Source organism: Astatotilapia calliptera, chromosome 18 (assembly GCF_900246225.1).
Source record: "Astatotilapia calliptera chromosome 18, fAstCal1.2, whole genome shotgun sequence".
Lineage (NCBI taxonomy): Eukaryota > Metazoa > Chordata > Actinopteri > Cichliformes > Cichlidae > Astatotilapia > Astatotilapia calliptera.
Genome location: NC_039319.1, coordinates 16,122,001 through 16,148,062, shown reverse-complemented (window position 1 = coordinate 16,148,062; position 26,062 = coordinate 16,122,001). Strand labels below are relative to the sequence as shown.

The following is a 26,062-nucleotide window of genomic DNA, read 5'->3' as shown; positions in this document are numbered from 1 at the left end:
ATAGACACAGCAACCCTACTTCAGTAACCTATTTTCCAAGAATCCCACCGAAAGCGATACTTTTAAACACCACTCAGCAGCCATCTTGGAACGCACTTTGGAGAGTTATTTTGAAATTTCATATAAAATATGTGACCATTAAAACATAAGCCACTGAATTTATAAACTAACAGGCAAATCTGTTTTAAAAGAAACTGTTCAAAGATACGTTATCAAATCTGATAACGTTTGTTATGCCTGTGAAGCCATGTGAACGTCTGTATGTAATATTGTACTATATAAAAGTAAAACTGAAACGCACTGAATTAGCATCACTGCTGCTATGCTGTTACCATATCATGTCTCTCTTAAAATGTGTTCGGTTGTTTTAACGATGAATAAACATTTTTGGACTTTCTAAAACTCTACACTTATGTTCAAAAATGTAATCTTTAACAGTGTAATATTTTATTGTTGTTTTTTTAATCGTTTTTTTTTTTGTGTGTGTGTGTGTGTGTGTGTGTGTGTGTGTGTGTGTGTGTGTGTGTGTGTGTGTGGTAATGGCAGGGTAGTGTCTTTATTTAGGTTTTCCTTTTGTTAATATTTTATAATGAGGTTTTCGTTATGATTCACATAATCTCTGCCCTGAATAGCTCACAATCTTCTTCCATTTACATTTAAAGAAATTTAACATGAAAGCGCATATAAACATTAAAAACTAGAGTGCGACACAATCAGTACAATCAGAACAACTGAAAAGATAAACGCTAAAGTAAACAACAAACAAATGATGAAAAGAAGGCATGTTACAAAAACAGATTAAAAATAATAGTCAAAGGTGTTCTACCTATAGATATATTATTGCACTTCGGTCACCATTAACGCAACTATTTGTCCACTCTTGGTTTTATTAGCTTTGCACTTGTTTCATCTGCATGACGTCATCTTCTTTAAGCCACATGATGCCGCAACTTGCAAACGACTTAATGTATGCGTGTATATAACACCACGTTAATATGCACCATAAGCTGCTCCTTTTTGTTTTTAGCATCTTTTTAAAACATTTTGTTGTATCAAACTTTAACATTTTTGCTGCCACGCTGACGCAAGTGAAGAGATTCCGCATTACGTCATCGCGGAGGCCACATATTGGAGGCAGAAGCTGCCTTGTTCCGATCAGCCAGTGTGCGCTGCCTGAAAAACATTTTCTTCCACAACACAAGCTTTTTTTCGGAGGTGCCGGAGAGCGGCTCGAGCACGGCCGCTTACGTGCAGCGATGCACCAGCCTACACCAAAGAAACCGTGATCGCGCCCCGGGACACGACGACGGATTCGCGGATGGAAAAACAGTGATGTTGCATGGCATGCCTCGAAATAAATTCTGGTAAGTGTTGTGCAAAGTGCTGCTGCTGCAGTCGCTGGAGGAGGGAGGCTGACGGGCAACGAGAGGAGCGAGCTTAACCCACTTTGCCCCACCGGGTGAAATTAGTTTGGCAAGTTTTTGGTGATTTAAAACGGGAGATGTGCAGGTAGTGAAACGCGGATAATGGGAAGGAAGGGGTGGGGGTAGATGTTCCTACAATAGTGAGACCTTTTGTCTCATGTCCACACAGGTGTTTCGAGTATGACAGGTGATGCATGAGGGCTGAGCGTGTACCACAGGGTGCCTGTTGCCACCCCACCCCCCAATGTCCTGCTACCTTTTGTAGGATTTTAGTAATGCTGCCCTAACTTCCACAGGGCACTGAGTCCATACCCAGAGGTGCATTTCTCCTCGGTGCAAATTTGTGTTTCCATGTTGGCTTTCACATTGCATAGTTAGACAGGCAACCATGCAAACTTATTCCACTTGTTTGTTTTCTTGTGACATTACAGAATTCAAGCTTCTTAATTCATGCAAAGAACTCACTGGGACACTTGCTACCCATAAATCAGTGTCTGCACTCTTTTAACGTCGGGGTAGCAAAGTTCTTCCCCTTTTTACAGCTGAAACCATGGTGATCATCAGCAGGTGACAGAGAGCCCTACCGGCAGACATCACCAGCTGGTACCAGGCATGAGGAGAACTCGTCTCACTACCTTTACTACACCAGAGCAGAACAGCTGATTACCTTTAGTCAGCAGTGCAGCTTTTCCCTCTTGTTTTATTTTTTAATTCCTGTCTGGAGATGGGATTTGGATGCCAATGTAGTTCAGTCTCGTGATATAAAAATAACTCTGGCCAATCAGTGGTAACAGCTGCGATGTACTGTCCCGAGCCAGCGACACAGATTGGACTGTAACTCTAGTAAGTGCTTGTGTTTGGAATTGTTGCTTGTCAGCCTGGTCCAAGTACACGGAGGACATAAATTAACAGCACTCTCCTCAGGTTTTTTTTTTGGTTTTTTTCTTAATCGAGCTGCTGCAGAAATAGAATCAAAAATGTAAATAACTTACTAATAAGGCTTGTTTTGGTCTGATATTTGTCCAGCAGAAATGCTGTGCAGTGTAAAAAAGGAAGGGGGTGGGGGATAGAGAGTGGCAGGGCTAAACGCGGCCAAGAGTCTTGCAGGAATGAGTCACGCTAACTCTGGACTGTTAGTGGTAAAAGATGATTTGCTCTTTTAAGGGCAGTTATTTTCTAATACTTCCAGTGTGGCAGTGCCACAGAGAGTGAGTAATGTTTGCCAGGGCCAGATGTCGGGCACCATGTTTTGTGGGGGTCTGCAACTAGAGAGCCGGCAAAGCTGTAGAAGAATGTTGCACCTTCTCATTTGTAGTTAAAGATAGTGACAGCACATGCTCTATTCGGAGTCACAGTTTCTAGTTTCAGATGTGTTCGGATAGGCCCGCCCGTATGGGCCCATTTTGTCTGAAAGGAGTTTGTGTCATGGACTGTTGTTTTAGGAGAAAGGGCGACCTGGCTTTGTAATAACTCTGCTCAGGAAAGGGGGGGGGAAAGGGATACAAACATGGTGCTTTATGAAAGGTAAGGTTGATCATGTCATTCCCTTCCCCTGCACTGGTTTAATATCAGCTCTGGCAATAGATTGTATCAATCTCAGTTATTTCCAAGGATGAAAACAGACCGCAGAAGGTCACGTAGCTGGCACTCTGGATGTGTTTGAATGTGATGTGGCAAAGGGTATCAGTTTTAATCTAGACAATGCTGTATATTTGTACACTTTTATATTTGCTTAGTCTGGAAGTGATAAATGGGATTCAATATCCATTGCTTTCATGATGACATTGGACTTGTGGCTGCTGGCAGTGGCCTGACATTAAATTGCATCTAAAAGCGCTGTGGTTGTATTCATCATTCTCTTTAAACTGATGAGATTTATTATTTGTCTTATTAGAGGGCAGCGTTGAAATTCCTCTGTGGCCGTTTTGATCTGTGCTCTATTGTGAAGTAATTTACTGAAATACTGCACTTTATCCTATAATTCCAAGTTAACTTATTAGCTTAATCTCTCCCCTCTTGAAGTGGATTTCAAACATTCCTAGTGCTCCATAACTGACTGACTGCACTGGCAAGAATCGGAGGAAGGCAAGCAGGAGGTGGGGGGCCAGAAAACTGTGGTGTTGTCTGCTTTTTAACACTAGGTGAATTCTAATTTCTGCACCACGCATATCTGCAGCATAATATTTGGGTCTACCAATTACTGTCAGAGTAATTTGAAAAAGCATGCCTGAATGACTGTCTCACAGAAAAAGCGTCTTCAAGCCACTCGCCCAAGAAGTGTCACTGTGCGCTCAAGTATCAGCCCGCCGACCGTTATCTCATAAAAGATATTTACTGGTGAAAAACTTTTCTCTACAAACTTTGCTCGTCTGCAGTGGGAGGTGTTATATGTGCGTGTGTGTGTGTATGAGTGTGTGTTTTAACGAGTGAAGCGGCTAGGATCTTTGCTGCCATAGCAACAAAACCACATGACTAGGTGTATTAGATTGCCTCGGACAGTGTGCAGCGAGGCATGCTGTGAGCATTCTCTCTCTGCAGCTCTGCCCCTTTCAAACTCCTCTCCTTGTCCAACTTAAAAATATTTTGATAACCACCGCACTGCGCTGCATTCAGGTTGCAGTTTACCAAATATGAATACTCTCAAATTTGGAGCATAGTATGATGTTATCACGGCCGGATTGTCCTGCAGTGGGATGATGGGGCACAATAAGCCGTGGGCCCCTTTTGGCTCCCTTTGATGTTTTGTTTTGTTTTGTTTTTTAAGAAGTTTACACACCGACAGCTCTTGTGAGTTTTGCATGGCATCATTTTTATCTGTTAATTTCTCTTTATGTAGGGAAATTAAAGAGCAGTGACCTTTTACTAGCCTTTCCAAACACAAAAAATGAGGGAACTGTGATAAATACACTAAACACTGTTGATCTGTGTTGCTGTTGGCATATCTGAAGTGAATAACTGGCTAACCACGTTAAAACTTCACCAGACTAAATATTAATAATATTAATGTCCTGTACCAAATTTGGATGTCATCAACAGGTTGATGAGCTCCTGTCAGTTGCTGTCTGTCCTTAATATACCAAAATAAAGTAGCCGTCTTAATGCTGTTATTATCTCTGGTAAATTGGAGGCAATGCTTAGCAGTTTTATGGTGAAGTGCACGAGAAATCTTCTGCTGTCGTAGTAAGCTAGCAAACTCAAGAATTATAACATGTGCTTAACCTTGAGAAAGCGCCAAAACCTTCATGTCACGGGTGAAAGTTTAATTTTGTTGCATCTCTGTCATCCTTCCTGCAATCTAAAGCAGACTTTTTTGGATATTTTAAGTTGAAAGAGGTGGGATTTTTGCTACTGACCTTGGTGCATATGCATTTCTGCGAGGAGAATATTAAAACTGGGTGTGCAAACATTTATTAATATTTGGGATATGCAGTTTTCTGCTAATTGCATCGATATTTAATGCTGAAAAAAGTGCAAGAAATAAGACATGCTTGTTATCAAAATTAATGATATCAAGCGATTCCTTGCAAAGAATTGTGCTCATGTGCTCATTTAGTAAATCTGTCCCCTTGTTTGGAAAAAGTCAGGGGAAAGACTTAGCCAACTTTTAGCTGAATTATCAGGATATCCACAACTGATTAAACTTTGGATAACCAGAACAGAGAAGCTGCGTTTGTATCAAGGTTAGGAGTCATTGCTTTAAAAGTCAAGAGTTTAATCTACTGCCATTATCGCTGAGTCATAACGATGTGTGTCTAATGTTGATGTTAAGCTTAAGGAAGAGCACCCTGAGGTTGCGACTGCTAATGCTGAGGCACTCGGGTTCTGACGTTGTTTTCTCTCCTCTTGATCAGAATGATTGAAGACTGCGGGCAGAGCGTTGACACCATGGCAGATAGAAGGCAACTGTTGGTGGAGATGAGTAAGTGCTCAGGGCCGCAGCTCACTGTGATCTTTGCTGGACTGTTTAACTCAATGACCGTAAAACTGGCAATTTCTTTCTCTCTCTCTCCCTGTCTCTCTGTAAGTTTCATGTACAGCAAATATCATAAAGATCAAGTGTCAACCACATTGATTTTTATACACACAGGCCTGCAATATGACCTCATGCTGTCTGTTCACACAGTGTGAAGACGCTAATTTGAATTTATTGAAATACAGCTCATTAATATAACACTGTTTCATATAAAATATTTTCACAAAAAACATTTATTGTTCAAGTTTTTGATTAGTTCCATCCTTTCATCCGGTAAGTATTCCCATTCATCGTGTTTAGAGCTGCTTTGTGGACATTGGATGAATGGTGGGGTTTATCTTGTCCTTAAAAGTGAAAATATCCACATTCGCAGCTCAAACCAGTTTAGAGTTGCAGTTTAAACCCAGAACTTTCTCACTGTGAGACACACCGGACATAATAAAAAATAATCTGGCTCTTAGGTCTTGAAACTAGGTAAATGCAACGTGAGATAAACTACAAAACATGATATATTACACTGTCATTATTTATTTAGCAAAAAAAAAAGCCAAAATGCAGAAGCAGAAAACCTAAATACATCTTTACTGCTTTCATAGGAATTAAGAGGATTGTAGAATTAAGTAGGAGCCAGGTGCTGCTAATCAAATGCATTTGATTAATTGATCATCAGCAAATGTGAGCACCTCTATTAATCATAAGTTTTGGCAGCTTGTTGCGCTGGAGCGTTCAGGTGTGTGTTACACAATGGCAAGGAGGGAAGACATCAGCGATGATGATATACAAGCAAATGTTGGTGCCCATCATTCAGGGAAGGGTTATAAGGCTTTTTCCAACCAGCTTTCAAATCATCTTTCCACATTTTTGAAATATTATTCAGAAGTGGAAAATATTCAAGACAGTGGACAGCCTAACAAATTCACCCCCAAGGTAAGACTGCAATGATAAGAGAATCCAAAGAACCCAAGGGCTACATCTCAACTCTGCAGGCCTCAGTTAGCATGTTAAATGCAATTAGCAAAGTGGCAATGTGTGGCCAGAATGTACAGAATCATATTTGGTAGAAACCAAACACAGCATGTCAGCACAAACACCTCATACCTGCTGTCAGGCACGGTGTTGCAGGGGTGACGATTTGGGCTTGTTTTACACCCACAGGACCGGGACACCTTGTAGTCATTGAGTCAACCATGAAATCCTCTGTGTAAAGAGTCAAATGTAAGGCATCTGTCTTTGCCCAGACATCAAAATCTCTTCATAGCGATGTGAGAGACTGATAAAGCCATGCAGAAAATGACTGCTTCATGTTGTTGCTGCTAGAGGTGGTTCGTTTATACTAAAAATTAAGCTTTTAAGGACTAGATCAATTTTATGATAGCCTGGTTGACAGAGAGTACTTTCTTTTTAGTCATATCTTGTTTTCTCAATGGCATATTTAAATATATAATATTTAACAGTTTGTATTCCATTTTCAGTATTAACTCTCAAGTGACCAACCTGTTTTAACAACTGAAATGACTGAACAAGTTTTCCTGTTCCTTTTCCCCCCCTGTTATAATTTGTACAGGAATACTTTTTTTTTAATGGCTCCATTTGTGTCTATCATGCATGTGCTCTTTCTTTTATTGACAAAATGTTCAAAGGTAATTATGGTGTTCAGTCATTTTCATGTAAAAAGGAGTTACCCCGACTCATCTCTATAACTTGAGCTGTTTTCATAGTCATTTTAGGCACTAAGTATCTAAGCTACGGTTCACTGCAGAACTTTAAAATGCAGTGATAAGAAGTGGGAAATTACAATAAAGCCTAAAACTGTAATTTAGTAAAAAATAAAATAAAAATCACTATCACTTGTATCAGTGGCACATATTTGGTCATTTGAGGACTAAAGAGTGATGTTCCTACAGGGGCTCAGGATTTGGATTCTATACGACTGTCGACGTACAGAACAGCCTGCAAACTCAGATTTGTGCAGAAGAAATGCAACTGTGCGTATGAATTTTTATGTATTGATTTTTTGAGATGTTGCACGTGGCCGAGCCAAAAAGGCTTACGTTGACGTCTTCCTGTTTTCAGTGCATTTGGTCGACATTTGGAACGTCATCGAGGCTTTCCGGGAGAACGGCCTCAACGCCATAGACCTCAACGCTGAGCTTTCCGTGGCTCGTCTAGAAGTTGTGCTGTCCACTATCTTCTACCAGCTGAACAAGCGCATGCCCACCACGCATCAGATAAACGTGGAACAGTCCATCAGCCTGCTGCTCAACTTCCTGCTGGCAGCCTATGACCCGTGAGTAAACGCGTCACGTGACGAGCCGGCTGCTGGTTGTGTACTTTCACCTCGGAGGTTTTGACGTGAGTTGATGCGGCTTGAAATGTGACCGTGAAAATCCAGACTCTTTTCCCCTTCTAATGTCACAACACGCGGATGTAGAGCGGATAAGTTTGTAGGCTGACTCATGCACATGCTTTTTACAAACACAGCTGATTTCATGCGATTATAGCAGGAACACTACGCAGCCTACATCTTCACAGCTCCTTTTAAAAGAATACATGAGCTTAATGTTTTCGTTTTTTTCTTTTGTCTTTTAGGGAGGGCCACGGCAAGACATCTATCTTTGTTGTGAAAATGGCCCTCGCAACCATCTGTGGTGGGAAAATTCTGGATAAATTAAGATGTAAGAAACACAACAAATCTTTATCTTACTTTTAATCGTGAAAAATGAAATTCTAATTGCCTATGTTGCCAGTAATAAATCAGCGAATTCCTCCTATTCTAAGTAATGTAAAATTATTAGGACCTGTTTTTTTTTTTTTCTGTCTGCTCTGGTTTTAAAACAAGTAGCAGCAGCACTAGCACTGCCCTGGCTCTTCATGGCCGGGAGCAGTCATTATTCATTACTGTATGTGAAGGATAGGGTTTATTACACAATGTACAAATCTCTGGGGGCAGCAGCTTGTAAAAAAAAAAAAAGGGGGGGTAAAAAGGAGGGTTGGTGTATAGTTAGAATGGATCTGTATAACTGCTGCACTTTGATTTGTTTTCACAAATAAGTGGGATAATTGTATTGTGTAATGCTATAATTAGCCGACTGTGGTGGCAGCCAACAATTAGTTTGATTAATTTGTGTAATGCCTCTGCGTTGTTTCCAGATATTTTTTCACTCATATCAGATTCTGCTGGAATAATGGTGCACTCGCAATTTGACCAGTTTCTGAGGGAGGCTCTTAAATTGCCCATGGCGGTTTTCGAGGGACCCTCGTTTGGTTACACCGAGCAAGCTGCGAGAACGTGCTTTGCGCAGCAGGTGAGGGTTTGGCGCCCGCAGCATTTTGATGTCAGTAAGTGTGTGATTGCTTTAGCATTGACGGTGTGGGTGAATCTCACTCTTCTCTGCGCTGCACGTCAATAGAAAAAGGTCTCCCTCAACACATTCCTCGATACGTTGATGTCAGACCCGCCCCCTCAGTGTCTGGTGTGGCTGCCGCTAATGCACCGCCTCGCCAACGTGGAGAACGGTAAGGCGCGCTGAAGAATATTTAGCTGGAGCGCAAGCGGGGGAAGTTCGGCTTTGCATCATGGTCTTTCAGTCACCGCCATCACAGACACACCTCCAGTAAAGATGACCCACTGGGACCTTACACCCTGTGTATGAGTGTGTATATCTGTGATGCACTCATCATCACGAGCAGAAGAAACACTAGTGTATGTGCACATATAGAGCTCAATGCTGTGCTGCTTTGTGTTTATTTGCTCAAAATGGGGGGGGGGGGGTGCAAGATATCCCAGCACATCTGTCCTTAAATTAATGAAAATTTATTATCAGCTCTCTGCAATGTGCAAAATATCTGGGTTTACAGTCACATCTGGTGTGTGTGTGTGCGCTTATGCATCTGCCTTCGTGTGTGTGTGTGTGTGTGTGTGTGTCTGTGTCTGGCTCCTCCTCTCCTCCCTGCAGTGTTTCACCCGGTCGAGTGCTCCTACTGCCATACTGAGAGTATGATGGGCTTCCGCTACCGCTGCCAGCAATGTCATAATTACCAGCTCTGTCAGGACTGCTTCTGGAGGGGGCATGCCAGCGGTTCCCATAGCAACCAGCACCAAATGAAGGAGTATACGTCATGGGTAAGGAAGGGAGGAAAGGGGGGAGGAGGCTAGGGGAGGTGTGTCTGCACTGGACCAGTCATTGTGGCTATTTTTGTTCTGCTTCGCTACAACATGAGGAATCTGAAGATTCAGTCCAGGTGACAGTGTTACCGTGGTGATTTACCGTGTGCTTTGAAAAAGAAATGAGCATCCTCTCATCCTCACAACCGTCACCTTGCTTCTGTGTATCACCCAGAAATCCCCCGCTAAGAAGTTATCCCACGCCCTCAGTAAGTCATTGAGCTGTGCATCCAGCAGAGAGCCTCTTCACCCCTTGTTTCCTGAAATGCCAGATAAACCTCTCAACCTAGCTCATATTGTGTAAGTTCATCTGCTCTCGCTCCCTTTTTTTTTTTCCTTTATAACACTGAAACTGAGGAATGTGCATTCAGAGCATTCAGTGCCAGTTTGAAACCTTGAAATGTTTTAAATTGATCCCTCAGCTGGTAATGATCCTGTAGCTGCTTCCTTGGTCTGAAGTGATTCCAGTCAATCTCTTAGGTCAACTGATCAATCAGGCTTAATTACAGCCTTGGGATTGTTTGTAATCTGCAGCGCTGCTGCTACTTTTTCCTTGATGTTTAGTGTCGTCGTATAAATAATGAAACAAATATCAGGCATGAAAGCATAGACTTTTAAGCACTTTGCTGCTGCCTATTAAAGCCCATCTTACAGACATAAAGTCACTTCTGGTGCTGAGAGCTAAACAACACACTGATTATTCCATTTTTATGATTCCTGCAATTAAAGTTAATTGTTATGTTAATTGTCCCAGTTTTATAGCCTGCAAATGACCCAAAATTTTCAGAATGATGCCGCCAACATATTTACAGAAAATCAGATGGGTAATAGATTTCAATGCTAGTTTAAGAGGTAAAGATAACATGAGATCCGAAAGTTTGATTATTAATATATTTTAGAATTGAAGAAATAAATTCTTCCTGTCCCTTCCTTTCACAGTAAAAGCCTTCAACATATATAGTGTGACTGCCATAAGGTGTTTAAGAAACAGATTCTAGGATTAAAATATAATTTGATCTTTGATTTTGCTCGATATTAAATGGAAGATCATGTTTTTCTTTAGAAAAAACAGTTTTTTTAATAGTTTTACTTATGAATATCTAATATAGCAAACTAGGTAAATAGAAAATTGCTTTTAACTTATCAGACAAACTGTAATTTGGTAATAAATGTCAACCAAAAAAAGTTCATTACCGTCGTTTTAATGGTGCACATAAGTCACATCATGTCTAAAGAGACAATAATTAATAATGGAGTATAGTTTTAATTCAGGCTCAGAAAAAGAAGAAAGAAAAGTAAAATCAAAAAGATTTTACAACACTAATAATGACGTTAACATAAGGTGTGAGGGTTTTTGTTTTTGTTTTTTAATTTGTAGAGGTGACCGGAAGTGTGCAAATTTTCATGCATGCATGAAACAAAATGGGATTCTGTACATGGATGCAATTTTATGAGCCTGACCTGTAATCTAATCTACAAACCAGCAGGTTTATATGTACACTGTACTTTGGCATCGCTACTTTCAGTTATTTAAAAACTCACTTTTTCTTCACTTTCTTCACTGCACTGAATTATGCTATAAACTCAGTAGATTTGGGGCACTGTCTTCTGTGGATGCCCAATTTAGTTTTCATTCTTATTTTTTTCATTGTTTTTGATGTATTATAGTCTCTTCCTGTGCTGCTGTAATGTAATCAAGTATTTATCCCTTTCTTTGTTCTTTACATTCCTCAATAGAGATACGTGGTGAGTTTGCTTTGATTAATATGAATCATACTTGATTGTTACTGTAGATTGATTCCTTTGTATTGTGCTAATCGTGTACAGTCAGACTCATCCACTCACATTCCCCACTTGTGACGTGTCCCAAACACTGATTTGTTTGTTAATTCCCAGATTCATTCATTCATTCATTCATTCATTCATTCATTCATTCATTCATTCTTGCATGTTCTCCTACATGATATCATACTGTATAAACCACTCAAGTGGAAATTCAGAGATTATGCAGTTGAGCAAAATCCTCAAGAATGAAAGACTAACTGGTGTTTTCTGTCTCTTTAGCTTTTCTGTCAGATCAAATTAAAATCTAACACGTGTTTACTGTCCAGGCCACCAAGACCAGTGAACATCACCAATGACTACTCATTCTCCCACTCCATGCCTACATCAGGGAACCCTTACTCCACCAAAAAGTGAGTACATCCCAGCTGACAACGGGTGCCCTGGATTTCACAACAGATCTTTTCAATCTGTCGTGCTCCCTAAAGACCCTGCGCCCCGTGAACTCCATGACCCACGCGGTCTTTATTTTCCTGAAGTCTTTGATGGTGTGGGTGCATGTGTGAAGATTTGTGCATCACCATTTAATGTGTTTTCTCGAGCTGAATGTAAATGGCTTGCCTTACAGCAAGAATAATGTTGTTGGGCAGAGAAAGCCCCTGACTGGGGCTGCTCCACATCTGCTGAAAGGGAGAGGGTAAGTGGCATAGGTGTGCATATGAGAATGCCTTTGTAGCGCGAATGCATGCGCAAACTAATATAGATAATAATCATACGCATTAACTAGAGTGCTTATCATCCTGAGGAAACTATTAGCAAGCCGGGTTTCTTATAGAAGGCTGTACACTGTTATTCTCTAGGGGCTGTTTCAAAGACGCTAGATGAAGCATGCATCATGAAGATCATTGGCGCTTCGTTTAGAGTGCCTATTATAATCTCTTCATTCACACAAATATGGGAAACACTAACTGCCATTTTCTTTGAATGTTACCATCAGTCAGCTCATATGCTATGCTATATATTCCCAGGTTCATTGTTTACGGTGTATGTGAGTAGGTATATTCGTTTTAGACAAAGTGGGATTAAGGCGCTTCCTCGGTCGGTAATAATGTTCTTTTAGGAGATGTAGTTTAGTTGATTTTTCAAGTGAGAGGAATTTGTGCACTTCTGTACCTGCACTTGAGAGATGAAAGCATTCCTCTTGGGCACACTGCCCGCTTTCATAACTGACACTGAAGTCGCCGTTGAACAGGCTGATAATCCCATATGCTACAGGGCCTGTTTAGAAGTTTGGTAGCTGACTACAACTAAAGACAGCAAGGATTATTGTTAATAAATGTAGGACTTTACAGGTTTAGAAGCATGGACAGTATACGGTGAAATGTCATAATAAATAATTCACTAGCAGGGGCCACATCCTGGGAGAAGAATAGATCTGAGGCTGCGGTTGAGGACTGGCAGCGTCGGGCAGACCCCCATGTGTTAATGAGAGGCGTGAGAAATGAGAAAGGGGGGAGGCAGGGTGGGGGCACAACAATGAGAACAATATACCTGTAGTTCAGGGAGGTGTGTTGTTATGGCATGTTAAAGAGCAAGGAGGGTAGTGTATGAGGTGTCTCATTTCTGATCTCCAAAAAAGGTGGTGGTGTTGTTGTTGTTGCAGTACCATGCATGGCCACTGGGAACAATTGCCATCGAGGGTTGTGCTAATAAATTCTTAATATATCCATGCATATATCTGGAACTTCACTCGGAGCGTTGTTTGATCTCATGGTTTTCTTTCTTTTAATACTTCACTAATTAACTATAAATTGCCCAATAAAGGTAATTTTAAAAATAAAAGGATTTTATTTTTAACAATAAATGAATGGTGTTTTATTTAGATCACGTCAGCTGTCCTAAACATTAACAGCTGATTTCCATCACATACAGTATATCGTACGTCCGAGCTAGGTCTGGTCAGTATGCTGTACTGGCTAGTGAACATCCATGATAATTATGTGGTAGCCTTTGGGTTTGGGGTTGTTTTTGGGGTTTTTGGGGTTTTTTTTGTTTTTGTTTTTTTCCATTTCAAGGGTGTCTGGGCTCTCTTTTAGCGATGAGGTGAAAGGCTCAATCATTCAGGAGGGACTCACAGTAGAGTCCATGTTACTCCACATTGAAAGGAGACGGCTGTGGAGGTTTGGGCATATAAATAAGATGCCTTCTGGGTGCCTCCTAGATGGGACGTGTCCATAGAGGGGGAGGCTCCAGGATAGACCCACGTGAGAGTTTACATCTCTCTGCTGGTTTGGGATGAGCTGAAGGACAGGGCTGGGCATTCCTGCATACGATGCTGCCCTTGTAATCACTGCTTTCTTCTGACATTATAACATACATGTACTTGTAAATGCTAATAAAAGAAGCTGCTATTGAAAATATTGTTTAAACCGCATGGTCACTACATTAGAGATGTGTGCAATCCTGGTGGGTGGCCTCTATAAAGGGGCCATGCACACCTGACTTAACGTGAATGTTTAAGCAATAAATAGACTTTTGATAGTTTTACTAATAGATGACTAAGTACCTGTAGAGTATTTATCTAATTGTTTTTTGTTTTTGTTTTTTGCTTGGCATGCCCTCAGTCTACTCTTAGCCTTCATCGGCAGTGTCTCTCCCAAACATAATATGGCCTTGTTTCGCTCTGGTCACCCATGAATGGCTGCTTTTCAGCTGTTCTCCTCCTCTTTTCTTTTGTCGTGTCCTCTCCCTGCCTCCCTCACTCTTTCCCGTCCCCACTCAACCCCGTTGTCACCTGTGTAACGTAATGTCTTGTGTTTTGTGAAACCCTGCACTGTTCCAGGTTGAACTACAACCTCGATGTTGCCGATAGACTTGCTGACGAACATGTACTCATTGGCCTCTATGTGAACCTACTCCAAAACAACCCCAAAACATGGTTAGTGGGTGTGCCGCTGTGTTTGCCAAACACTAGTGGAAACTATGTGCTCCGCTGAACTGCCGCCTTTCCCCCTTTCCCCCTAACCTAATCCGAGTGTGTTAAAGTCCTAACGATGCATGCTGTCAGATTGTTTTAGAGGCTGGTTGCTTTGACCTTTGACCCTTTCTGCATTCCCCGGCAGTGTTTCTGACTGATTTGTATCCAAAGTGGGTAACAGGGTCTATTTCTTCCAACATTATGACTCTATAACTCCATGCAGTGTACATGTGTTGTCTTTGAGTGAAATTTATCAAGTTAAAAGTGGCAGCTTTTTAATTTTGTGTAACTTCCAATACAGATTAGTTTAGTTAACTGGTATCAAATTATTAGTCTTTTGTTTGTTTGATCCTGTAAATCCTGTGACTTTTAATCATTTTAATTTACTGCAGGTGATTTGACATATTTTCTGTTATTGTTGTGTGGCCTATGATAAAATGCCTATATGTGTGTTTTATTGGTGAATGACTTCCAGATAACATGTTGTGTTATTGTAGCAGCTTTTGACCCTACTGTACGCATGTGTGTGCATAAATGTGTAAATACAGGGCTGTATGGTTTCTTTGCTTTTTGTTTTTGTTGTTTTTACTGTATTTGTAATTAGATAAGCTTTCAAATACAAAGCGATCGATTGCTTTGTATCTCCACTTTTTTACTTAACCCCTCTTAATTTATTGTTTTGCTTTTCACGCGACTAGCTTAGTGTTACTTCCTGTCGAAGCTTTCATGCCGAATCTGACTCAGAAAAGTAAAAGTTATTTGCTTTTTTTAAAATTTCGAGTGCTCATGTTGCGTCCACATACACTTTTTTTTTTTTTTTTAAATTAATTGTGCTGTGTATTTTTTCTCCCGTCTCTGTTTTCCTCTTGATCAGTTTGCTGGAGAGCAGTAACCATCAAGATGACGAGCACAGTCTCATTGCTCGCTATGCTGCTAGACTGGCTGCTGATGCTGCGGTGAGATAAAAGATATCCATTTCACACAAACATCTTTCATCACTGTCCAGTTAAAAAAAAAAAAACAACAACATAAACTCGAGTTGACATTTACTGCTACTCTACGTTAGAGGCTTTCATTCGTTTTTTTGTTTTTTACAGTCAAGAAGGTGATCATTCTGTTATCATTCTTAACCAATACAGGAGGGAAATATTACTACTAGAAATTTATACTCTGGATAGTTCATGTTACATGAACTATAACAGCTGATTTCTAACCCTTAGACAGTGTAAAGGTGGAATTCAGTGAGTGAATCTAATTAGCATCATTGGCTCAAACTCAAATTGTTTGTTGCCCTGGTACACTGACCATGAACGCCACAGCTACTCCTCAATAGTCCAACACAGTTCATTACTCTAAACTTTGCCACAGCAGAGTACTCACAGGTCAGTTGTTCGCAGCATGCACACAAAATCTACTGGAGCTCACAGTAGAAATTATTGTGACTAATTTCTAAGTGATTCTCTTCTCTACACGCCACCACTACAACTGATCTGTTCCCACAGCAGCCAAATCCCACCGTAACCCCCGACTGGGCTCATTTTCCGGTTTAGATGTGGAGGCAGAGTGACCCATCCACAGCGTGGGCAACAGACGTTCAAGCTGAAAACGTTTATTAGAATTAGAAGTTAGTTTGATTTCTCATGTGCTAATACTATTTTATCATTGTATTAACATGACAAGTATCAGTTAGTTTTGCACCAGTTATTATTGTATTTTATGATTAGCTTTTGTTTTTATTTAATTTTGACATTTTAGTTTTTAAATTCAGTTTTGTTGTGGGAAAATGTTTTATTTAATTTAGACTTTAGACTTTTTAAATATTATTGTATGTAAGTCATTAGCAAGAGTTGGGAAGATCAGTACAGCTATTACAATGGAAATGATTTTATCTGACTTAACAACAATGGTTTTTAACATCTGGTTTTGGTTTTTTCAACTATAATAACCTTTTTTTTTTTTTTTTTTTTTTGCACACACATAGTTGATCGAAATGTCCTCCAAAGAGCCACTTACTATACTATGACTACATTTCACACCCTGTACTTTTTCACTATACTTGAGTAAATTAGTCAAATCAGTATTTCAGCTTTTACTAGAGTATTTTTAAACACCTTTTTTTTCTTTTCTTTTTTTTTTCTTTTTTTTAAATCTGTATTTCTGCTAAAGAGACATTAGCCACCTGTGCTAACCAGAGCCGTGTGCCTGCTCATGCTCTTATCGGAGGTCTTGATGGATGGCTGGTGACTTAACTGCTTTGTTCCCTCCTGTGAGATATGTGATAAGCTGGTGGATGACATCACCTAGAGGTGAAGCCAGTTCACGTGATGTCTCTCGCTTGGTTTCACCAACAGGCTCAACAGCAGAGGGTCCCCACAGACCTCCCCTGCTCTCTGGATGCCAACAAACAGCAGAGACAGCTCATTGCCGAGCTCGAGAGCAAAAACAGGTTAGGCATGGCTGCGTCCGAGAAACTGCTCGCCTCCTTTCTTTTGAAATTTACCTCTCAGAATGAAGGCATCTCTGAACAGACCTCAAAAAGCATTCACTACTCCAGGCTGCCATTAAATACTAACTTAAACACTGCAGCTGAAAGTCATTATTTAAGGAAATAAAACCTATTTCATTTCAGTTATATTATTCTTGAATAATTTTTTGAAGTGGTTTAAAATTGCTAATAAAAAGACATAAAATATGATTCTACAAAGACTATTAAGAAATATAAAAGAAGTAGCTGTGAAAAAATTTATGTTTAATGAAATTAGGGAAATTTATATTGAGGTGGAGGCAAAGGTGAGTAAAACATGTGAACCAGAAGGCTGTAATCATTCATTTTAGCTAGACCTTGGATCATATCCTTTTTCCCTGAGCTGATGTGTCTGCACCAAAGACATTTGGACTTATCAGCTTAAAAAAATATTAATGACTCTATTTATCTTCCTCCTATGGAAGCTTGTTTGAAGTTAGAGATTTAAATTTTATTTCAACCTGTGTAGTAATATTATATTTTTATTGTATTTATATGATTAGGATCAGTTAATTGAGTAAAAAGTAACAAAACTAGGAAGCTCTAATCAGTATTTTTGATCTATGACTTCTTTTCTTGTTTCCACCACTGGAAAAAAAAAAAAATTACATTTTGCCATCCATAAGTCAAACTGTTTATTCATTTTGCCTAATAAATATTTGTGTACTATTAACCAGATACTGGCCTGTGGACACTACAATGGTGTATCAGTATACCAGTATTCAAAAGGTAGAGGGGTTTCGTATTGGAGCATTTAGCTGCTGAGGTGTTTCCTACAGAAGTTGAAACCAAACAGCTGAGAGAAGGCGATAGTTGAACTGATATAGTCACAAAATTATATTGTTCTGTGTCTGCTGGATGCTATAAATAACTGAGCTGATGAGCAGCTTGTTTCTGCTGCCTCATAGTGGACAGAAATACCAGTTACTGCAGGTTTAGATCATCTTGTTGACTTCCTGTCAGAAATGCGGTTTGACGTGGCACTTGCACATGTTTGTACTCATCGCAGAGAAATCCTCCAGGAAATCCAGCGACTGCGCCTTCAGCATGAGGAAGCTTCCCAGCCGCCACCAGACAGGGGCCAGCAAAACCCCACCCTGCTCGCTGAGCTACGACTCCTCAGGTAGCTCCGCCTACGTCGCGTTACCAAATGCAAATGGGTTATGACAGACAGCTTTGCTTAGGGTGCTAAAGAACATGCGTAATGAATATTATGTTTTTCAGTCTGCAGATGTTCATTATGTTTTGGGGGGGGTTGTTTGAGCCACTGACGTGACATTGTGGCTTCATTATGCTGTACAACTTGTTTCTTCTGTTAGGCAACGCAAAGATGAGCTTGAACAAAGAATGTCTACTCTGCAGGAGAGTCGCAGGGAACTCATGGTGCAGCTGGAGCAACTAATGATGCTTCTCAAGGTACTACAGACGTGCCTTTTATCTCTGAGCGCAGTGCAGTCAGATAGTGAACAGTTTAGTTTTATTCCTTCTGATCACTGAAGGAGCAGACGCTATTTTTCCTTTTTCCAGAGTTTCTTGGACTGAATCATATCCATCGCAGACTGTTTACATAGAAAACATGGACATGTGGGCTATAGTGAGCTTATATATACATAATAATAATAATAATAATAATAATAATAATAATTATTATTATTATTATTATTATTATTATTTTACAGCAGGTGGTGACCAATATGCTCCGATAAGGGATTTTTCCTTGTATTACTATTTCTCTTAGCTGTGAGGACTCATCATAGCTCGGGAATGTCAAACTGGCTCTTTCCCACAGTGTGTCTTTTATTCTGTCTCCCTCCCTTCACCCACAACCAGTCATGGCAGATGGCCTACCTTCCCTGAGCCTGGACTGCAGAAGGTTTCTTCCTGTTAAATGGGAGTTTTTCCTTCCCCCAGTTGCCAGTTTTTAGCTCAAAGGGAGTTGTTTGATTGTTGGGGTTTTCTCTTTATTACTCTAGGGTCCTACAATATAAAGCACCTTAGATGACTGTTTTTGTGATTTTTGGCGCTTTATAAATAAAAGTGAATTCAACTGCTGTAAAAGAGAACAGTGATAAAGGTGGGTCTTTATCACTAGGAAAAGCTGTAAAACTTGTGAAAATACAGTTTAAAATCCAAAACTTGTGCCCTCCTTCATATTTTCCAATGCCATTCAGTGGTGCCGGATTGCAGACTTAAATGGGATCTTAATTCAGAGGATGCTTTAGAAGACATGTCTGCCACCCTCTACTATGGGGGGTGAGCTTGATCTATAGTCGACATAATGCAAGTTTCCCAAAGCCTGCACAGCCTGCCTGCAGTACTGCCTTAAGTGGGGAAGATATTAATCTAATTAGCCCAATAGGATCAATGTTAATCCACTAAACTTGCACGAGGAAGCCGCGTGCTGACCAGGTCTTTGCGGAAGTGCGATTCGATCTTACAGACATGGCTGCTGTTTCATGAGCCGTCAGACATTCTTTCTTTTTTCCTTTTTTTCTTTTTTTTTTTTTTTAGCAGGAGGAGGAGGAGCGGAATCAAGCTGTAAGTGTGAAAGAGAGGAAAAAGAGACCAGGATGCATGTTCAAAATGAAACCTTTGGTGTGGGTGTGTGGCATCTGCAAGAAATAAATACCGTACATACAATACCAGTGAGATGTCCCTTTTGGAAAAGTGTTTTTGTTGTAAATGCATTGTGTGTATATCTTTAGAACAACATGTCTTATACTCACAATAATGTGACCACAGTATCAGATGCAGACACTATACTGCCAAAAGTATTTTCTCATCTGCCTTCACAGGCATATGAACTTGAGTGACATCCCATTCTTAATGCATAGGGTTTAATATGATGTCAGCCCACCCTTTGCAGCTATAATAGCTTGAACTCTTCTTTGAAGACCTTCCGATGCCATTTAGGAGTGTTTATGGGAAATTTTGACTATTTTTGAGGTCGGACATTATTGTTGGATGAGAAGGCCCAGCTCACGGTCTCCACTCAGATTCATCCCAAAGGTGTTCTGTCAGGTTGTCAGGAATTCACTGAACTCCTGGGAGCGACCCATTCTTTCTTAAATGTTTGTTGAAGCAGTCCGCATGCCTAGGTGCTTGATTTTATACATCTTTGGTCATGGAAGTGATTGGAACACCTGAAGTCAATGATTTGGATGGGTGAGAGAATACTTCTGGCAATATAATGTGTCATTGGTCACCATATATGAAACCTAATTGTTTACTAATGGACATTTTCCATTTCTTTACATGCCAAATGATGTTCCGGATTAGTTGAAACTTTGATAAATATTAATTCAGCATCTTGTGGTTTGTTCTCTGCAAATACTTGAAGTGGTTTTTAAGAATGTGATTCTGTTTGTAGCAGCATGTTACCTTATACTGCATGGGAGTCGTTCAGGCTTTCTTCTTACACAAAAAACTAAATGTGTACATCCTTTAGACTCAGGGTCCCGGCTCGCCGCGCTCTTCACCCAGCCACACCATCAACCGGCCAATTCCCACACCAATCCACTCGGATTCTGCCGGCACGACCCCGACTCACACACCTCAGGACTCACTCATGGGCGTGGGCGGGGACGTTCAGGAGGCCTTCGCTCAGGGTAACACAGCGACACTACAGCGGTCTGAGTCCTTGTTATTGGAAGCTGCACAGGATCCCACTTTAAACTGTTTTTGTTTGTTTGTTTGTTTGACCGCAAAAGGTCCAAGGAGAAATCTGAGAAATGACCTGCTCATTGCTGCTGACTCCATCACTAATACAATGTCATCACTGGTTAAGGAGCTCAATTCAGGTAAAGATGAATGGAGGGAAAACAGTAGTCACATTCAGACTTATTATACATTAACTGTTTTTATTATCTTTTTTTTTTAATAAACAGAGGGTGGAAGTGAAACGGAGAGCACTGTGGATTCAGATTTTGGACGTGAACTACTGGCCACAAACTCCTCAGATCCTTTCTACGCTTACAAACCAAGGTACTTTTAAGATACTGCAAAAGCAGCCATGTTATTAAAAGTACACAGTCTTTTTTTGTCAAGCCATACCATGAAGATATAAGAAAGAGATGTTGACGCTAGGTTAATAAGAGAGGTGACGAGCACTGAGCAGGAGTCATGCTGAGCACCACAGATGTGAGGTTTGTTTTAAGAGTGTCGATGGAGAAGTATCGAGAAGGTCAGAAGAAGCTTCACTGTGTTTTTGTGGATCTAGAGAACACATATGATAGGGTGGTGAGAGAGGAACTGTGGTACTGCATGAGGAATTCACGAGTGAAAGTATGTAAAGGTGGTGCAGGACACGCAGGGCAGTGAGATAGAGGCGGGATGTGCACCTGGAGTGACAGATGGGTTCAGGTGAGGGTGGGACTACATCAGGAATCTGCTCTGAGCGCCTTCCTGTTTGTCATGGTGATGGATTCGCTGACAGATGAGATCAGACATGAGTCTCTGTGCGTTATGATGTTACAGACAACATTGTGATCTGTAGCGAGAGTATGGAGCAGGTGGAGAAGAGTCTGAAGAGGTGGAGGGTTAAAGTCTGGTTAATTTTAGGCCCGTACAAACAGTTTGAAATTTTAGCTCAGTTCAAAAGATAAACGAGAAAGATTTTTTTCAATCTTCTTTCTTATATTAGTTTATTTCTGAACATTTTTGGGGGGCTTCAAGCCCTTCAGATTAAAGTATCTAAGAATTTTAAAGAACTCACACAGAGGTGTCTTCTGGCTTCTGCCGCCTCTGGGCTGCGACCGTGTGCATCGGGGCACAGTGGACGGTTTATCACAACCGGGTTTTTTTTTTTTTTTGTTTTTTTTTTGTTTTTTTTTTTGTGCCGTGGTCACAAACCTGTCACGAGCCGACTTAACCCACTCATGCAAAGAGTCGAGTTTGATCACACAATAGCAAAGGCTGCTTATAAATGCACCGTGTAGTGCTTTGAACTTTTCTGTTTTGCCATGTTAAATTACTACTTTGGACATTATTTACATTTATAATATGTACCCATGCAAAAGCAGTATATACTTGTGAGGGACTTAAACTTTGGTGGATTATCCCACCGAAAACAGATTTTCTTCTGTCTGTTTGGGGTGGGTGGGGGGGGGAGTCATTGCTCAAGTTGTTCCTGACAGCTTTGATTGAACAGCGATAAGTGACGGCCTCTTCAGGCATCTTTACGTTATCCTAATCCTAAACAGTCCTTTGCAAAAAGAGCCTTTCACCTCAGCAGGCGCCGACAGGAAACGTCAGATAGCCTTAGCTGTGGGTAAATGATGATTGAAATCCACAACAAGCTCCCTTATCCCCCACAGGAGACGTCAGAGGGTGCAGCTAATATGTGTCTGAGCCTACTCTGGTAGCGCCGACACTCCTGCTCCAACACTATCATCCAATGTCAAAGCTGCAGTTCTCCTGTGAGCTTCAGCTAGCAGCGTCACGTGACCTCCCCCCCCCCCCCCCCCCCCCCCGCACAGGAGGCAGAACTGAAGCACTCCCACAGCTGTTGCTGACAGTTTATGCTTTGCTGACCTGCTGAGTGCGCCTTTCTCCCATAAACTGTTTATGCTTTCCTCACGTTAATGGATAGTTGACATTTAACCCACAGCTACAACCTACACTATTATGACATGATTTAATCTGATCATATATTAACCTTTCAAACCCTTTCATACTATACTACTGTATGTTTTTAAAATCCCATTACTGCAGTTTTCATAATAATGATGCATGGATTGGGGAAAAAAAGCTGAAGACCAAGTGATAGCACTGGCTCCAGGGCTCTGGGCGTGCACGCCCTTTGCTTCGCTCAGCTGTCTGTGGGACTGAGAACAGTTAGGGCAGTGAGATTGTTTTACTTACTGAGAGGAAGTCCATGCACCTTCTTCTTATTTGTGATCATCTTGAACAGTATTATGCTTGAGTACGGGTTATAAAAATGTGGAATTTTGTTATGAATGCTGCTGATTTTCTCTTTGATTTGGCTAAAATGTCAGTGGAGTGGGTGCAAATTCAAGAACTTTAGTTGTATTTCATAAAGCATTCAGGCAGTTCACCGTTTTGAGTACACCAAGCACTTTATACGTAGGTCATATATTAGACTTTTATAGAGAACTATTCAGTCGCATCCATCCCTTTTTTTTCCCAGTTTTAAACTGCTTTGTTTTTTCATGACAGGCCTGCAAGCGCTGCCGATGAGGAGTGCTTTGAGAAGGATCTGGAGCGGCAGCTGGAGGATGAGCTCCAGTTGGATGAACTGAAAAAGCACAGGCAGGAAACGGACAAAACGTGCATGGTGAGTTATAGCTTTCCAAGACTGAAATAGCAGGAGAAGGTGGCATATTGTGTGTTCTGAATTATTAAATTGCCCCTTGTCAGTACCTGCTCTGACCTGCTGTGCTGGTTTTAATTATGTGGCGCAGGTGACTCTGCAGCAGTGACCACGTAGGTCCGGGTGACTGGTAAGTTATTTCTACCTGTCAGCTGTAGATCTTTTTTTTTTTTTTTTTTTTTGATCTCTAGTTTCTAGTGCATCATACCAATGTAAGGGTACACAAGGCTCTGTGATAGGCTAACCAAAGATGTTATGGGTACAATAAATTAAAATTCATAATAAAATATGCAACAAAAGGGAAAAAATACACTGAAGCCACCGCAAAAGGAAATTTACAGTGTCGTTGGTGATCAACAACAATTAACCCGGGTTAATTCTGGTCAATTGCGAAAACAGTAACCATAATTTATAACCATGATATTGCCTATAAAAATATGAGAAGTCTAAGTGAGACTAGGGTAACTGATGGGCGTAGGGCAGCAGTGGACAGGTAATTTCCCCCAGGGGCCACATGAGAAACTGAGACTGTTGTGCAGGTTCACCCCAATAGGCTGAAGTCAGTTCTGTTCAATATTAATGCTGTCTCTGTATTGTTGGTGTGGCCCTCCACAACAGTCTCAGTTTCTCATCTGGCCTCTGGGGGAAATTAACTGCCTCTCTTTGAGACCTTTGATTTTATCCTCACCCAATCAAGAGTAACAGTTTGAATACCTGACACTCTCAGGGTTGAATTACTTCCATGATGTTCTTCAGTGCAGTGCTTGGCCAAAGGATAATTCAACAACTGTCAGGTGATGTCCTTAAGGGCTTACCATTGCCCCTAGAGGCAAAAGAAAATGATGCAAGTACTTGCTGCACAGCTGTGGTGTCTGAGGCTTGCTCTGTTGATATCTTTGTATCTCTAAGCCCTAAAAAAGGCACAAGCCAGTATACACTGGTAAAAAAATTTTATCTGAAAATATCTACCAGTAAAATAAAGACATTTTATTACTTTTCCAAGCTGACCTTAAGTGCCTGGACTTGGATGTTTTATGATATCTTTTAGTTACAATCTTACCATTTTACTTTTTCTGTTGTTTTTTTTCCCTTGTTTCTTTGTTTCCTTTTTAATTTATTATCGTCCAAGAACTGGACAGCTAGACTAACTGGACTTGAGTTTCAGCATTTAAGAAATACGTTTGATCTACAGAAAAGTGAAGGCAAAATTTAAAAAGGTGTTTCTGTCAATCCTGAAATCCATGAAGCAGGTTGTCCAGGAGTTTTTTGGGGGGGTTTGGCAATCGCAGAGCAGAGAATCATGCTGAGCTTGTGAATAACATGTGGTAACATGCTCAATTTCAACAATTGCCTCAAACTCTTCTGAGCACGCTGACTTTGTTGTATTTTAAGCTAAACTGGCAAAAATGTGCATCTCTGGTTTTGTCTCCCAGTTTTCAGAATAAGTGCTTTAAAACAATTTTGGTGGGAAATAGTTAAAATCGATATGAAGTGTCAAAACCTCAGTAATTTGTATCTCAAAAATAAGAACTGCATTTTCCTGTTTAGCCAAGTTGGATTTAGATGGACATCTAATTGTTTGAAGAACCGTTTCAGCTTCATAGCAAGCTGTTAAATAAGCATTATTATTATTATTATTATTATTATTATTATTATTATTATTATTATTATTATTATTATTATTATTTAAGTTATAATGGATTGCATTTATATAGCGCTTTTCAAGACCCTTAAAGCGCTTTACAATTCCACTATTCATTCAATCTCGCATTCACACACTGTGAGAGTCTCAAATGTAGACTTGGGGCCCAAACCTCTCTCCATCTATGTAAAGTTCTTAAAGCAGCAGATTACGATGATACTCCAGTAAAATTTAAATAAATGCACCTTAGTTTGAAAACTGTGTGCATGATTTAGGGAGCAAAACTTTGTCCCTTCAATAAAGAGCTGGTCTGAAGTTCTTTTTTTCTTTCTACTTTTCTACAGATGTTGCTATATATTCTTTTCACCAGTCATGTAGTGAAGAGCAGATGATGTATCAGGCTTATTTTAAGACGTTTAAGTTGATCTCTACATGAAATGTATGAATCGTTTGCCCACATGGCAGACGGATGAAGCACAAACGAGCTACAGTACTGATGTTACTATGGGAGTACAGTCATCCTTCCATCAATCCAATTTGTTTACCGCTTATCCAGCACACTTGTCAGAGCTGGGATTTGTCTGAATAACGCACTCACACGCCTTCTAACGTTGTCCTTATTCTTCACAGGCGAGCAATATGAAAAGCAAAAACAGCTGAAGACACTGGACGAGACGACGTTTGGCCGACAGTATAGAGCACTGCGGACATGAAGAATTTAAGTTATGCTAAATCCAACCATAAAATACATTTATGTAAAGATATATATTTTTAACCAAGCACATATTTAAGGTAATTCTGTGAGCTTATGTAAAGAGATTAATTCCTGAGCTGTCTCTTATACCACAGGTGCCATAAGGAAGAAAACAGAAAAAGGAAAGAACACAATTTTGGGAAATTATTTCTTAATTTTTATCGGGGGGTTTTTTTTTGTTTTGTTTTTTTTCTATATATCAGTTGTTTAGCAAATGTACAACTGCACTGTTAGCACAGGGTGGACACCGTGATTCTTTGAAGTCAAATTGTTGTCATCTTCTTTATAATTTGTGATAATGAGCCTGGGATTACGTTGGAGCTGATGATGATGATGATGTAAATGATCAAAGCTGAAATCTTTTGTAAACGTGTTGCCCTGGCCAGGTTACCATGAACAAATGTTAGTATATTTCTTACAGCTGCTGTTGAGTTGCTTTGGCATTTTTTTTTTTTTTTTTTTTTTGAGCTGGCCAATCAGATGCGTTTGT

The 26,062-nt window shown here is 40.3% G+C and overlaps 1 protein-coding gene across 18 annotated transcripts; it reads left to right on the top strand.

The window, feature by feature from the left end:
• Positions 1 to 1,051: 1,051 nt before the first annotated feature.
• On the top strand, positions 1,052 to 25,728 carry dtna (dystrobrevin, alpha). Of its 18 annotated transcripts, none has more exons than XM_026149041.1 (24): positions 1,920 to 2,267; positions 3,447 to 3,520; positions 5,276 to 5,343; positions 7,302 to 7,382; positions 7,471 to 7,684; positions 7,987 to 8,072; positions 8,548 to 8,702; positions 8,808 to 8,913; positions 9,354 to 9,520; positions 9,738 to 9,862; positions 11,300 to 11,308; positions 11,674 to 11,757; positions 11,973 to 12,041; positions 14,187 to 14,282; positions 15,196 to 15,277; positions 16,673 to 16,767; positions 17,855 to 17,968; positions 18,165 to 18,261; positions 19,357 to 19,383; positions 20,294 to 20,453; positions 20,556 to 20,645; positions 20,733 to 20,829; positions 23,023 to 23,140; positions 25,449 to 25,728. In XM_026149041.1, exons 3-24 carry the CDS (start codon positions 5,277 to 5,279, stop codon positions 25,476 to 25,478), a joined length of 2,169 nt encoding a protein of 722 aa, XP_026004826.1. In that variant the 5' UTR covers positions 1,920 to 2,267; positions 3,447 to 3,520; position 5,276; the 3' UTR covers positions 25,479 to 25,728. The 18 variants fall into 18 exon arrangements, with proteins under 18 accessions (XP_026004824.1, XP_026004828.1, XP_026004825.1 ...); XM_026149038.1 differs by lacking the exons at positions 1,920 to 2,267; positions 3,447 to 3,520 and adding exons at positions 2,812 to 2,948; positions 23,268 to 23,306; XM_026149039.1 differs by lacking the exons at positions 1,920 to 2,267; positions 3,447 to 3,520 and adding an exon at positions 1,052 to 1,364.
• The last annotated feature ends 334 nt before the right edge of the window (positions 25,729 to 26,062 follow it).

What these genes read in the sequence shown, in the direction of transcription:
- dtna (XM_026149036.1), top strand. An exon ending in GCAACTGTTGGTGGAGATGA is followed by an intron (nt 5,344 to 7,301) that starts GTAAGTGCTCAG and finishes ATGTTCCTACAG; the next exon opens with GGGCTCAGGATTTGGATTCT. An exon ending in TCAGGAGGCCTTCGCTCAGG is followed by an intron (nt 20,454 to 20,555) that starts GTAACACAGCGA and finishes TGACCGCAAAAG; the next exon opens with GTCCAAGGAGAAATCTGAGA.